Source organism: Xenopus tropicalis, chromosome 4, assembly GCF_000004195.4.
Source record: "Xenopus tropicalis strain Nigerian chromosome 4, UCB_Xtro_10.0, whole genome shotgun sequence".
Taxonomy (NCBI): domain Eukaryota; kingdom Metazoa; phylum Chordata; class Amphibia; order Anura; family Pipidae; genus Xenopus; species Xenopus tropicalis.
This window is the reverse complement of record NC_030680.2, coordinates 86571592-86586850: the sequence shown is the minus strand read 5'-3', so window position 1 is coordinate 86586850 and position 15259 is coordinate 86571592. Positions and strand designations below refer to the sequence as shown.

Here is a 15259-nt window from a genome sequence, read left to right as displayed (position 1 = left end):
GTGGCACATTGCACACTGCCGAAGCTGTCATAAATAACCTCTGTATTGGTGTTATTATTATACTTAAAGTATGCATAAGGGTGCTGAAGTGCAAGGCATAGCTCAAGGATGTAGAAATTGAGGGTAGTAACAGTTTGTGACTAACGGATTTATGAATTTGTTTGGTGAAGCAAAATGGGACACATTCGCTCATCACTATTTGTGACGTGTGGAAGCTGACCTGCATAAACATAAATGGTCCATTTCTTCTGATTATATTTGAGCAGCCAAAAGACGTGTAACATGGTAAAGGGTATAGGGCAACATGGTAAAGCATACTGTTATTTGCATTTTCCCATAGCCCCTTGTGTTATGCCCTGGGAGGCACCTCTTTGCACATCATTCTAGGAGTTCAAAGAGCTACAGGGGCATAAAATAAGGGCCAATGTGCAAATAACAGGATGCTTTACCTCATTGCCCTAGGTTTAAATGAGCCTGCCTTTGACAGAACTGCATCAGAGGGGGCAGATTGTTGGTGGCATATAGGTGTCCCTTGTAAGCCCCCCTAACTTGTGCATTTTTCAGACTTGAAAGCTAGGGAGCCCTAGGGAAACAAAGATCAGTTAGAACAGGGGACTGGTGTGAATGATGAAAATCTCTATAAAGTACTGGCATAATTGTATAAAGGATAATTAAAATAATAAACATGAGTCTTAGCTGATGAAATTATGTTATAGGTTACTTGTTTGAAAGGCTCTGACAAAGTGAAAGCCTTTATTTTCTCTTTAATTGACAAAAATAAGACTCATGTTTATTATTTGCAGGTAATCACTTTAGAAAACATTATTTTTTAAAGCACATTATAGAAGCATTTGTTGTTTTTACACCTCAGTTATTTGAGTTTCTGAGCAATCGCTCCTTGTCCGCTGCCCATTTTGTGTTTGTGAAACAAAAATCTTCCTTTGCAAATACATCAAACAGAGCAGCAAGAATGACAGAACACATTTCATTGAAACAAAGAAAAAAAAGGATTAAATATACTGTCGCTAAGTTTTTGTACTGTCTGTTTGGACCCATCACAAAGTAAAGATAAGGTTACATTTCAACTTTTTCTCATGAGAGAGTGCCTACAGGGCAAAGAAACCGAGCCAATCACAGACAACAAAAGGCTGACAAATCAAAAGCAAGCTTACAAAAGACACAAACAGCAGGCTTTCAAACAGGAATTTACAGACGCACAGAGACATTGCAATCTAGCGTAATCTTTCAGTAAAAGCAAGTAAGTGTCTGACACAAAATCAGTTACTTCACTAAAGTCATTTATTTTTAAATAAAATAATCAGAACATATTTATGTGACTGCAGCTAAACAATCTACAGACCGGCTAAGTTTCTAGACCTTCCCTTCACTAAAGGATATCTATGAAGGACTAAATATATAGATCTGCAAAGGTTTCAGTTTCATCTGTCACAAGTCATTTTTTATGTGCTTTTCTTTAAAGGGGCAGGTTAGTCTCCTTATGAAAAGGTCAAATTATACTGTGTGTTTATATTCCAAATAAATGATGACTGTTCGTGGAACTGTAAAAGAGGTTAGTTACTCTCTTATTTCATATTCTTTTGTTGGCAAAATAACATTAACCCTTTACAAGTAATTCACTTTAGGTAAAAAAAAACCCTGATCATACATTTACTTAATGTTGGTCAGTTCCCATTCCTCAAGTCTAGTCACCTTCCACCTATGTTTTTATTTGTGGCTAAAGTGAAATGTGTTAATCTTTAACACCCCAACTCCACAGTTGTCTGATGAAAAACAGCAATGGTCAAAATGTCCCTGTCCACCTATTACTGCTCTCATGCTATTAAATGGAAAGTTCCCTATCTGACCCACACAAAGTGGTGACAAGCAGATCTCCACACAAATAAACTTGGCTGAGCGTTTTGCATAGAGGTCGGTCTGTCACTGCTCAATTCAATAAGGTGGTGACAAGCTGACAGGCATTTTGACTGCCGCTGTTTTCCTTTGGATGGCAGCAATGGTTAAATTGCTCTGTGCCCTGTACCCTTAGTCCTAATGGGGGGAGTTTCACCTTTAAATTAAGTTTTAGAATGTTATAATGGCAAATTCTAAGCAACTTTTTAAGTGGTCACCATTATTTATTTGTTATAGTTTTTAAATTGTTTGCTATCTTATTCTAACCCCATGCATCTTTCAAATGGGGCTAACTGACTCTGGCAGCCAGAAAACTATTTTTCTGCAAGGCTACAGTTTTATTGTCATTGTTACTTTTTATTACATTTCTATTAAGGTCCTCCTATTCATATCCCAGTGTCTCATTCAAACCACTCCCTGTTGCTAAGGTAATTTGGACCCTAGCAACCAGGTAGCTGCAAACAAAAACTGAAATGATTAAAAAACTACAAATGATAAAAAATGAAGACCGATTGCAGACTATTACTCTCGACATCATACTAAAAGGTGAATAACCCATTTGATACTGTATTCATGCTGCTCAGATATGACTTGCTTTCATTATTAATTAATAATGGCAATGGCAAAGTCATATTCTATTAGTTCGTAGATGGCTAAGAGTAGTTGCTATTGTTTCCTAAGGGGACAGTCTGCAGTGCAAATTTTAACTAGTGTGCCATGCACGACTGAAACCAGTGAAACCTTTTTTTAGGCTAATACAAATAGCAGCATGTTGTATGGGCGGCTTATGGCTAACTGTTTTCCAATATTATTATGTATTTATAAAGCACCAACATATTCTGCAGCGCTGTACAATAAATGGGTTTATATGCTGAACATACAAAATTACATATAAAGCAACCAATAACTGTTTGGAGGGCCCTACCCAAAAAAGTTTATAATCCTTATAATCTATGTGTGTATGTGTTGCACTGGAATTAGAGGAGAGAGAAAAACCAAATATACAGTCTTCAGTCTGTTGCTGAACTGAAACTCTCAGAATTTCTGTACAGTCTTTGGCACTTTTTGGAAAATATTTAATAATTTATCATTGTACTAAGGGCCTCACCCAGAGACTTTGGGTTTGAGGGAAAATACCATCTCCACCCTCTAGGTGGATGGATACTTTTAGTACAGTATCAGCTTTCCAATATATAGTAATTAAAAATATTCAGTGCTTTTAAAGTTTCTTGTAAATGTAATAGCTATTAAAAGCAGTATCTGTCTGTCTTTGCACTTCTGGTCCTGACTCCTGAAACAATGTAGTAGAAGTCAACAGGCTGGAGAACTAATTCTGCAGCATTGTTTCAGGGATCCAAACCACACAACAGAAGGGATAAACAAACACTGCTTTCATCTGCAAATTGTTTACCATATAACATTTAAACCACTTAAAAATGTTTTAATATCATGAATGCATGTTGAAAAGTGGCTAGCATTATATTCTTTTTTGTTTGTGGCTCTGGGAGTAAATACTGTGTTAGAATGAATGTGTTTGTCTGCATAGTATGAGGGTAACCAAAAAAAAAAACTTATTATAACTAATTCAAGATGTCAGTGATGTAGAAATCTTTCCGCAAGAATCACTTTGGCAACGTGTGTCAATCCATATGTATCATTCTTGTGATGTAACATATGCTATGTCTAGAAAACATGTAAAATCACCCAGATGTGTCCGGCTCCATGAGGTATTCCAGACAAATGGAAATTTTTCAGATCTAGTGGAAATGTAAAATTCCATTTTCAGTACAACGCAGTCTACCTGAAAAATAAAAGACATTTTCAGGTCTGGATCAAAGCTTCATGTTTACTGTAACTTGGACGTCTGCCTCTTCAGACATGTACATATTTAATATTGACTCAGACTGCTTCTTAAAATGGTCATGTAAATATTTATTATTCATTACAGCTGTTTGACTTAACCTGTGTCAAGGGAAACTTTGTACTCTGATGAATTAAAAAAAATGCTTCATATTTTGTTTTCCAGGATTTTGAGAATAAGGGCAATTTTTTGTGCTGTGTTAACCTTCTTAAAGCGAAACTAAGAAACACTGTAAAGCACAACCACTTAAAGTCTTGCTTATTCTGTTAGGAATGTACTAATGGCTACAATTTTTCTTTAGTATTTGAACTAAATGTTTGCATTAAAGGATGGAGGACTGGTGACATATTATAACTTGATTGCCCATAAATCCCTCACATATTAGCCATACAATATGTAGAGAGGCACAAACTATTTTTGTATGTTTCTGCTGTGTCTTTATGGATTAGCATACTTCCAACTCTCCAAAATCTTTTAGACAGGTTCATTTGCTTCTGTTGAAAGTGACCCTAGTTGTGAGCATGTTATATGAATATGAAAGAAAATTGTACCATGAACTGCAGTGAATGGGGACTGATGTGAATGCATAATATCTGTTGAGTGCTGCATTACAATTTAGTGCTATATAAATAAAGGATAGCATTTAGCAATTATGGTATAACCTCGGCTATTCCCATTTAGTTACAGTATAGGCCTCATATACAGTGCCCTACGCAAGTAATGTTGTATGTGGACTCGCCCAGGAAACTTTTGTGTTGCTCATTGATTTTTGGGGTTAATTTTAAATGAATTTAATTAAAGTTACATTTGTATAGATACTTCATGTTTGGTCCTTGAAAAATAGAGAATTAGATTACCAGTATACAACCCCTTTCCCTTTGTTGTGACTGTTTTGTTAACAATAGTCCATTATGAAGAGGGATTATCTGTGCTCTGCCTAAGTGTCTTACATGAACTAAATTTTGGAGGAACCACAATGTCCCCCTTTAGCTCAAGAAATAACAAATCTAAATATTTTTGTTGAATACAATAGACAAAAAAGATGTTCAGCGCTTGTTCAGACCTAACTCCTTATGCCAACTGGCCATTTTGTGGCCAAATCAAGTTTGTACAACCTGAGAATCTTAAGTCCCAATTGTGTCTGTAGATGCTTTGGTGGTGGTGGTGTTGTTATTAGCAACGGCACTCAAGAGCTACATCCGGGACTTGCCCTTAAAATATTCTTTATTGCGGAAATGCATATTCCGCAATAAAGAATATTTTAAGGGCAAGTCCCGTATGTAGCTCTTGAGTGCCGTTGCTGCTTGCTTGTTTGGAGTCTGTGGGGAGGGTGCCGATCCCTCTTTAGCATTGTGCACCGAGCGGTGAATTTCTATTGGAGAGCTGAGGGAGTGCGGGTTAAGGTTCGTTGTATACAGGTGGTGTTGTTATTGACATGTATTTATAAAGTGGCAACATATTCTGCAGCTCTGCACAGTAGAAACATAAATTCCATGCCCATCTTAGCTAGTATCCTTATTAATAATAAGATATTTTGTATAACAATAGAGAATAGCATGCCTGTATATTTCACAATGTAAATATGTTTTGTTTATAAACTGAATTAGCACATTTTGTGGCTGAGGAACCCCAACTCTGAGCATGGTGGCCAGTCTTTTCTAAAGATCCACAACCACCCTACGATCATTTATCAGAACAAATGCATATCCTTGTAATGTCCTGCACTGGAGTATTGCACAGGGGAGGATTTATACGAGACTGGAAATGCTGGATTTGATTTCTGCAGGCGCCGGTCCTGCATGCACAGAATGCTAACAGGATAGTTACGAGGCATTAAGCAGTAGCATGACCAGGCATGTGCACAAGAGCAGATGCTTTTAACTACCTTATAAAATAATTAAGATGGTGTTTGTAATGATACCACCCTGATACAGGGAGAAGGGAGTCGCTGGTGTTTCTGTCAGTCTGCCCAGCAGATAGGTTTGTTCTTTTTAGTAATGTCGTAGGCACCAGTAGGGACACTGACCCTGAATTTAATCATTTTGAGTGCTAACGTTTTATTGGCTATGAATTTTTTTTATTTATCTTTTGAGGAGACAATGCTGTAGGTCAATATATTTAACCCTTGTGGAACGTATTTGAGGATCTAATAAATCAGAAACTTTAGTCGTGGGTTCCTGTCGCATTAATCAATGTCTTTTTAAATTATATTGATAAAGTAAGACATTTGGCATATTACAAATGAGGGTTTGTGGAACAGAAAAATAGAAAAAAAAATTGAGCTCATATTTAAGGGGGAATTTCATTTGAATTATACTTATCTACACAACTATACACAATCTACACAACTATAAAACTGGGTCTAGAGGTAAAGGTGTAATTCAATTCCTTTAGTGACCCAGTTTTGACAGTAAGGTGGTGGTTTAGAAGGCTAAACACAAATCCAATACCTAAACATTATGCATTCACTGAGGAGTTAATAAAGGAGATTAAATGGTAGTTCTGATAAAGAAGTGCTCTCTTCTAACTTAATTTCCATGGCATCAGACTGTATTTAACATGCAGACAAGAAGATCATGTTCCATCCTTGTTGTCCTTTAAACAACCTCTGTGGCCCAGAATGCACTTAACATGCAGACAAACTTGGAAGAAGAAATGATTAATATTCACTTCCAGTTTATTTCAAAGTAACATTTAAACATTGGAGCTATAGAAGGCTGACAGCTCTGTCTTAATTAAGATTCATTATACAGAAAGAGAGAGAGAGACACTCTTAAATGGAGGTCAGCTGGCTTATTTTGGTGTCTGTGACTGGCCGGTTTCTTTTGGCTTTTAATCAAGCCAGACGAAAGGGAGTATACATTTCCTAATTGATTTTTCTTTTTCAATAAATGAATGCCTTTGCCCAGGCAGTGCAATAGAAAGAAATTAAACTATACCAAATGCTATATTTTGACAATATCCCAAGTCTATTTTCAGTTATTTTTTGGGGGGCTGATGTGTGGTGTGCATATACTTCGTATTTATTAATACCTTTAAAATATCCTATTGATATTTTTCATTATAATATAACAGCTGAGAATGAATTTGAATAAACCACCACTGGCATTTCCACCTCTCACTGGTAGGGTGGCAACAATTTAGATTATTGCTGCAGGTAACGTTGACATTTGAAACATAACAATTCTTAAAGGGGTTGTTCGTCTTTAAATTAACTTTTTTTGTATGATGTAGACAGTAAAATTCCGAAACAATTTGCAGTTGGTTTTCATTTTTTGTGATTTTGCAGTTATTTAGCTTCTTGCTTAGCAGCTCTCTAGTTATCTGGTTGCCAGTGTCTTTTTACTTTAGCAACCAGGCAGTAGATTGAATGGTAGACTGGAATATGAATATCAGATGACCTGAAAAGAAAGATAATCAATAAAACAATAATGATAAAATTATAACCTCATAGAGCAATGATTTTTTGGTTACTGGGGTTACTAGCTGCACTTGAAAGCCGAAAAGATTAGGAAGAAGAAGGAAAATAATTCAGTAACTATAAGAAAATAAATAATGACGGCCAATTGCAAAGTTTCTGGGAATAGGACTTTTTGTAACACATTAAAAGTTAACTTAAAGGTGAACAACCCCTTTAATAAATTACCCACACAGGGATCCAAGTTTTAAAGAGATTTAGTTTATTTTTGTGAATTTTTAGCAATTCTGCACCCAGAAATGTATAATTTTGCTCAGTTCACAATAACAAACATGGTGCTTTTTATTATTAGTAAGATCAGTTAAGGGTCTGCTGTGCTTCATAAGAATTTGTCCAGTATTCTTTGCTATTAAGTGCTACCAATAATAAGCTTTGTGATTCTAGACGCAAAGAAAGAGAACATCTTCTGTAACATCCCTTTGTTCTACAATGGGTACACACAGTGCTGCATCAGGTGTTCTCCCATTACTTGGATAGTATTAATGTGACCTAGCACTTAAATGTAAACACGTTTTTTGGACTTGATCCCAGTATCACTCCACCGAGGAGTTGTGCATGTCATTTATGTGTTCTTTTGTTAGTTAAACAAGGTTAATGTTCCTCAAAAAACATTCACATGTGTCCGTTATAATAAATATATGTACTTGTCTTTATTTATATGCTATAAGAATACACCAGTCAAGCAAACCTCAGTTTACAGCTATGATCTGAGGACTATGTCCAGTTTTGGCCCTTAATCCATTTGGCCAAATTCGAGTGTTATTACACGTTTAAATATACCCTACAGATCAAGTGGTGATTTCATTTCAACCAATTACAGAGCTGTTTCGCTCTGCTAAAAAGTAAACATTACATGCTGAGACCTTGCTATGTGATAAAACTAAAGCCTGTGAAAAGTACAAGCTGAATGGTTATTAGTAGAGCTACACAAAACAATCCAAGTATCCAAATTAGAGCAATGTTAGAAGACATTTTAACTTGGTTCAGATATAATTTAGTATACTTTGGAAGTTGTTAGCTAAAGCAAATCATTTTTCTCTAGCTCTAAACACAACCGGCAGGTGACATGTATACAAAAAGCAGAACAGATAACTCCCTAATGCTGTGCATAACTTTTAGTAAAAATTATAAAAAAAATTATAACAGAGAAACTGTGTGCAATGCTACTGTTGCATGCAAAATCGTGCAAAGTATGTCTGGAAATTCTGAGCTCTTTTAACGGCATCACAAGCAAACGGGAAAAACTGGATCCTAGAATGAATGCTGCTGCCACTGACAATTTTACAATTTTTACTGTTCTTCACTAAGGATGTTGTGCAACCCAAAAGGAAATAAGGGCTATAAATAATCAGTGGGAAAAACTGAACCATATCATTTCCTTGTTGTGCCTGGGAGTTTGCTATCTTATTTAGCAACAAAGTTAGAAGTTCCTTAAGTGAAGATCATGGTTTTGAGAACTTGCTGTTAATGATTTTACAAAGTGGTGATTTTTTTGTCAAAGAAAATGCCTATAAAATAAGCTGTAATAGACTGACAACCAAGTACATTTTAAATTGTAAAGACTGTGCTATCCTCAAAATTAATGGAAACATGATATAACATTAATCTACTGAACTCTGTATGCTCCATTACAAAGTTTCTTCTATGGAACCTGGAAAGACCTCACAAATCATAGAAGCTGATAGAAGCTACCAACACTTAATTCATCATGTATGGTATTTGGTATTAAAAGCCTTTACAGATAAATATGGCTTTACAAAGCTCCCGCAAACACATACTTTTGAGGGCTGGCAATTAGCAATTACAAATGCATATATCACCTAGTTCCTAATGTTACTATTGTGCCATGTAAGTTAAACTACTGAGTCTTTTGAAATACTTATTCTTTTACTTTTAAGGTCCACTGTAAACAAATCCTTTTAAATGTAATTAATTTTAGGTACAAATGCAGAGACAAACAGAGGAAGAAGTCTACTACGTGGGGATAGATGTGGGAACAGCAAGTGTGCGTGTGGCTTTGGTAGACCAGTTTGGAACGGTGGTAGACCAAATGGAACAGTCAATCAAAATATGGGAACCTCGGCCTGACCACTATGAGCAATCTTCAGATGACATCTGGGCTGCTTGCTGCCGGGTTACCAAGGTAATTTGTTTTTTTTTTTAACAAATTAAGGCATTGTGTTTATAATAACTAGTATAGAGCAAGTCTACTAACAAGGCATATTCCTTCAACCCCCAAAAGTTTGCCACATGTATTTATATCATTAAAGGAGGAGTAAAGGTAAAATCACTGGAGAATGCTAATTTGTTAGCCCAGCTCTGTGATTCTAATCGCTAACCTTATATATGTTTATATTAATTTCTTTTGAAGTCTTTGAAAATAACGGCACACTAAATAAATCTAAGGTTTCCATAATATTTATCACCAGCTTACTTCTCTTAGGAAGCCCAGTGCTTGGTCTAGATGGTAGACAATCTCATAACTGGACACAAGAACTTTATATCTGAACAACAGGGCAGATGCAAGCAGGGTAAACCTCTGCGTGTTAGTGTGTTGTCATACCCATGTATTGGAGGGCTGTCTTGTTTACATAAGTAGTAAGTTGTATGCACACTTTTGTGTGCATGGTGTGAGCATACCCTAGCCAGTGCTGTCCAACCTCTGTGGTGCCGAGGGCCAGGTTTTTTCTGGCCTACATGGTGGAGGGCCAATAATGGAAGCCAGTTTTGACCACTCCCCTTTTTTTAAACTGCACCTACTTCAAACCACACCCATGTTATCACAAGAGTTTCTAAGACCATTCCCACATTAATGGTGGTAGTGCAGCAAAACCCCAAATGGTTTGTGCTCACTGCAGGTTTATCACCCTTCATTTATATTTTAAAGTAGATGATTATGTCATATTAAGCCACACCTATAAATCCATATGGCTCTTCTTCCCCTGTGGATAGCACAGCAACCCTGTCTGTGTGTGTGCCATACCCTGCCTGCCCTATGCTGCCTGTGTGTACCATACTCTGCCTGCCCTATGCTGCCTGTGTGTGCCATACTATGCCTGCCCTATGCTGCCTGTGTGTGCCATACTATGCCTGCCCAATGCTGCCCATGTGTGCCATACTCTACCTGCCCTATGCTGCCTGTATGTGCCAAACTCTGCCTGCCCTATGCTGCTGTGTGTGCCATACTCTGCCTGCCCGATGCTGCTGTGTGTGCCATACTCTTCCTGCCCTATGCTGCCTGTGTGTGCCACACACACATGCAGTATAGGGCATGCAGTACATACAGTGACACAATGCTGGCACTTTTCCTACAGTCTGTCTTGAGGTGTGAACAGGTTAACAATGTGGGGGCTTACAGTCTGAGCCTGAGGTGTGAACAATGCAGGGATTGCATAGTTTGCTTAGTATATAAAACATGTTAGCCAGGACAGTATTCCAAAAAAATATACCTAATGATTTTGGAAGATGATTGGATTGATGTTTTATTTTTTTATAGTTATCCTTTTATAAAAAAAAATATGCACTTCCTGTAGACTTCTAAAATACAATGTAGTTGCAGATGTATTCAAGTCTTTGCAAACATACTGCTGAAGCAGTCTAATTGAAATTTTTTTTATTACTTTTGTTTACAAATTTGTAAAACATGACAGGGCAATGCGGAACGTATTAAAGGATTTATGGGCAAGCAGGTTAAAACTATTAATGGTAAATAAATGGAAACACAATAATTATAGTCAAGTTCTTTTAATGAAGAACTATTGCTGCTTAAAGAAAGGCCAAGGCTACTTTGCTCAGTAGAAATGCTACACACAGTGACCATTGTGCCCTGAAGCTTGCAGAAACAAGTACATCTGCTGCCCTCTAGTATTCAATAAAAATGAAAAGTGAAATTAGAAGAAGGTCCGTGTTCCTTTAGGAAATCCATTTGTTTCATTATTCATTATGTCCATGGTTGATGGGGCAGCTGACTGTACTCACGTTATTGATTATTCTGTTAAAACATTAATGACTGCACTTCAGCATTACTGAAATAAAACAGAAACCACATACAGAGGGGCTAAACAAAAAAGAAAAAAACACAATAATCACATAATGTACTGTATTAACATATTTATATACAAAAAGTTACATTAAGTACATATTACTGATGGCCTTTCTAGTTATTTCACAAGGAACCGTAATGATTTATATTTGCTATATTATAGAATATTATTCTGTTAATAAGTGTAGCAGATTGTAGAATCTACATCACTGACTGATATGTGACCAAAAATGTAATTGTCATTCAATTGTTTTGCGCTTTTTGCCCACCTCAGGTGGGCATATTGGGGGAAGCATACAAAAAAGAGAGGCGGATTGATCATTGCACATTCCCTGGTCCCACCAGGGAATGTTCATTGATCAATCCCCCTCTCTTTTTTTGTATGCTTGTAGTTAATTTGGCCAGATCAGTCGCACTTCTATTGTATTTGTTTACTCTATTTAGCCTTGGAGTGCTCCCACAACCCCCTTCTGTGTATCTACATATTGGGGGAAACCTTGCCAAACCATTTAATCTTAATATGTATGGCCTTAACAAAGTAATAGAGCTATATACCATTGATTATGTTATTACTGTTGTCAATAAATGACATTCCAAACTAATTTGATATTTAGGGAAAGGCAACCAGTGTTGTATGACTTCCAAGTTCTTAACACTTTAAGTGACATGAAACGTAGAATATAGATCACATGCAAAAAAAAAAAGGTCAAGTTGCTGTTTTTTTGTCATCTTTTTGATTAATGCCGCAAAGTCTGACAAGCAAAGGGTTAAATGCTAGTGAATGCAACTTATGAGAGCCTTCACATTTTGTTTTATTTCTGCTAAGTTAATACAATGTACAAGTGTTTTTTTTTTAACAGCAAATTGTACATTCCAAAGACCCTAGATGCATTCGAGGACTTGGTTTTGATGCCACATGTTCTTTAGTGGCACTTGATACACAGTTCCAACCGCTGGCAGTGAATCCAGAAGGTAGAGCCCCTATCTCTAATACTATTTTCAAATATTTCATTGATTTTTTGATTTAATGTATGTCTACCTTTTCTGGTATTGGTGGCACCCGCATCCAGAGCACTTTAAAATTTAGGTTGGCGAGAGCCAAAATATTTAGTTGGTTCAATGCCAGCATTGCAGAAGACTAGCTGTATACGATTTCAGAATAACATCATACTAAATTGTATTTGACGGTGAGCTAATTGCTGTGGTTTACAATAACAAAATAGATATATTGTATGTTGTGTTGCACAACAAGAACATGTGTACATATAGTTTGTTTTTTGTTAAAAAAATGTTGTTAGTGCTATGTATCTAACTCCCTTTTATACAGACCTACTGTATAATGAATTCTTGCTAATTATAGAAAATAATTGTTATTGTCATCATTTATGCGGAGACTTGATGTTTTAAGAAATGTTCATTCCATTTCCATTATCTTGGTTTTTAGTATACTGTAGAACTCTAACTCTGGTATCAAACATGCATTCTTCTCCTCTATCAAATGCGTTGAAATCCTTTGACAAATGAGGTGTTCTGTAATATTTTTTGGTCATATGGAAAGACAGCTAGCCTTTATCAAAGTGAAAAAAGAAAAAAGCTACTTTCTTAAAACAATAACTACTGTTTAAATGATGGGGTTAATTAGGTCGTCAAATCATTTTTCATCCACTGGTAAATGTACATTCTCATGTCATTGCTAATGGCCTGTTGCAAACTTGAGATTCTGTAGATATTTATGTATTTCTAAGAATATTGCACTAATACTAAAAGACTTTAGACAGTGGGAGCAGTGCATACATGCAAGGTTTTTATTTGTATTTTAATAAGTAAAATTACATTTTATTTGCTATATTCATTTTGAGTAGTTAATAAAACCACTCCCAAGCATTAGCATGTAGAATACGTATCCCTAGTGACCAGCAGCTTTTCTATATTCTACACTCATCCTACAAAAACACAACATTCTGGCATCTATGCAGCAACAGTACATTATACAATCAAATCAGACAGATAAGGCATCTGTAGAGATCTATAAGCCTTCTATAACTGGGCTGTTTAATATAAATAACCTCATTGTGGTCAAACACTCACAGCTGCTATTGTGTAAAGTATTTGTATATGTTTTATATTTTGCTCTGGCAATAAAAGCCCTGGAAGTATACCATACACTTAATTTGAATGTGACTGATTTGTGACATTTTGCACATGCTTGCCCAACAGGCTAGGAATTGGGCAGTGTACTGTCACCAAGACAGAGTGTTTTTCTGGGTTTTTAGTGGGGAAACTCTGGAGGGATCACTATGAGCCCTCCAGAAATATAATAAAAGGTGCTACAGGATTAGTAACCCACTGCAACCTGTGGTATCAGCAGATAGCATTTACTGATTTTAGCATTTACATATGGTTGTAAGGGATAACAGACCAAGGCAAGTTTTGGCCTTTTTATTACATTGCCCAAGAGGGAAGTTTTACTTGGAAAACAGGCTATTATGAGACACTGGACTATCACAGAACACACAAGCCCTATCAAGGAGCAAAGTGTAAAAACAGGCACCAAAATGGATATATACTATATATTAGTCTAGCCTTCATCAGGTACTAAGTACTGCCCTATTATTACAGAGATAAAGCAAATCCATAAAAAGATGAAGAACTGCTTGTTTAAGTAGGATCATGGTTTTAAATTGTGTAAGAAAGATACTTTACAAGACATATGCTATTCATATCAAGTACAGTTGTACCTTTATTTAAAAATTATTTAAGCCCCCTTCATAAATAAAATGTTCCAGCCATAGCATCGGTTGATCTTTCATTAGCACAGAGAACCTGTAAAAATAACTGAGCTCATATAAGCATATAATTAAATGTGCCTACTTGCCAGACATGAAAATAAATACAAACTTACCACTGTGAAAAAAAAATTTAAAGAAAGGCTTTCTATAAAGTACATGTCCAGAATTGTTGCACAGATGAATAGGTGGCAAATAACAGCATGTGGTCCATTTTAAATGTTTAATATATATAGTATAATAATGAGTTATTTCTCATCAATATTTTTTTCTGAAGGCGAGCATATGAGAAACGTCATAATGTGGATGGACCATCGTGCTGGAAGTCAGGTTGATCGTATAAATCGCACAAATCACAAGGTGTTGAGATATGTTGGTGGAGTAATGTCTGTTGAAATGCAGCCTCCCAAGCTCCTTTGGTTAAAGGAAGTGAGTATGTTACCATGTGTTGCGACTCTTAAACTAATTACACTCTCGGAAACAATTAATTGCCTATTGTCTTTATTGGAACTTAAGAACATAGTGACATCAGTCATTTCAGATAAATAAAGCAAAAAAGAACCTTTGTATGGGCTCACATATTAACTAACAATAATTTTGGCTTGTAACGACAAATTAGATATGACAAATTATATTTGAGTCAATTCAATTTTAACAGATCTGAAATGAGCTATTTAGTTTAAACCATTGTGTATTTTTCTACATCAATATGTTTTATGTTGACTTGCTATTTTTCAGTTTAATGTGTCACTTATTACACCTGCACAATAATGCATCTGGAATTTTATAGTTCAAACCATTTAGTTGTTTGAAGACAACATTTGAATTTAAATGTAGGCTGACCAGGTATGGTGTCTGGCATCAGCATTGTTTCAGAAATGTTGCACTTGTGACCAAAGCTTATATGGGTAATATAACAGTGTTTTACCAAGTCATGTAAACAAAAGCAAACAATGCATTAATACATTCTACTAGCTCATTGGTTACTATAGCTTACTAGAGCAAACTCTTTACCTACATCATGACCTGTGCTTTTGTTCTATACTTGCAATATACTGTAGCTTTTAGCAATTATGCATTCATTATAGATTTCACTTTAACCTATTAAATAAGTGTTTGGTTTGGGGCACTATCTGCATGCAACCAGTAATGGCATAAAGCAGACATGGGAAAGATCAGCA

At 36.0% G+C, this 15259-nt stretch overlaps 1 protein-coding gene across 1 annotated transcript in view; it reads left to right on the top strand.

Annotated features, from left to right (window-relative positions):
* The first annotated feature begins 1235 nt into the window (after positions 1-1235).
* The window catches only part of fggy (FGGY carbohydrate kinase domain containing), a 128726-nt gene continuing 114702 nt past the window's right edge, over positions 1236-15259 (top strand). The window contains 4 exon segments of the mRNA NM_001126804.1: positions 1236-1258; positions 9190-9393; positions 12153-12264; positions 14356-14507. Coding sequence (NP_001120276.1) covers positions 9196-9393; positions 12153-12264; positions 14356-14507 — 462 coding nt within the window. The 5' untranslated portion in view covers positions 1236-1258; positions 9190-9195.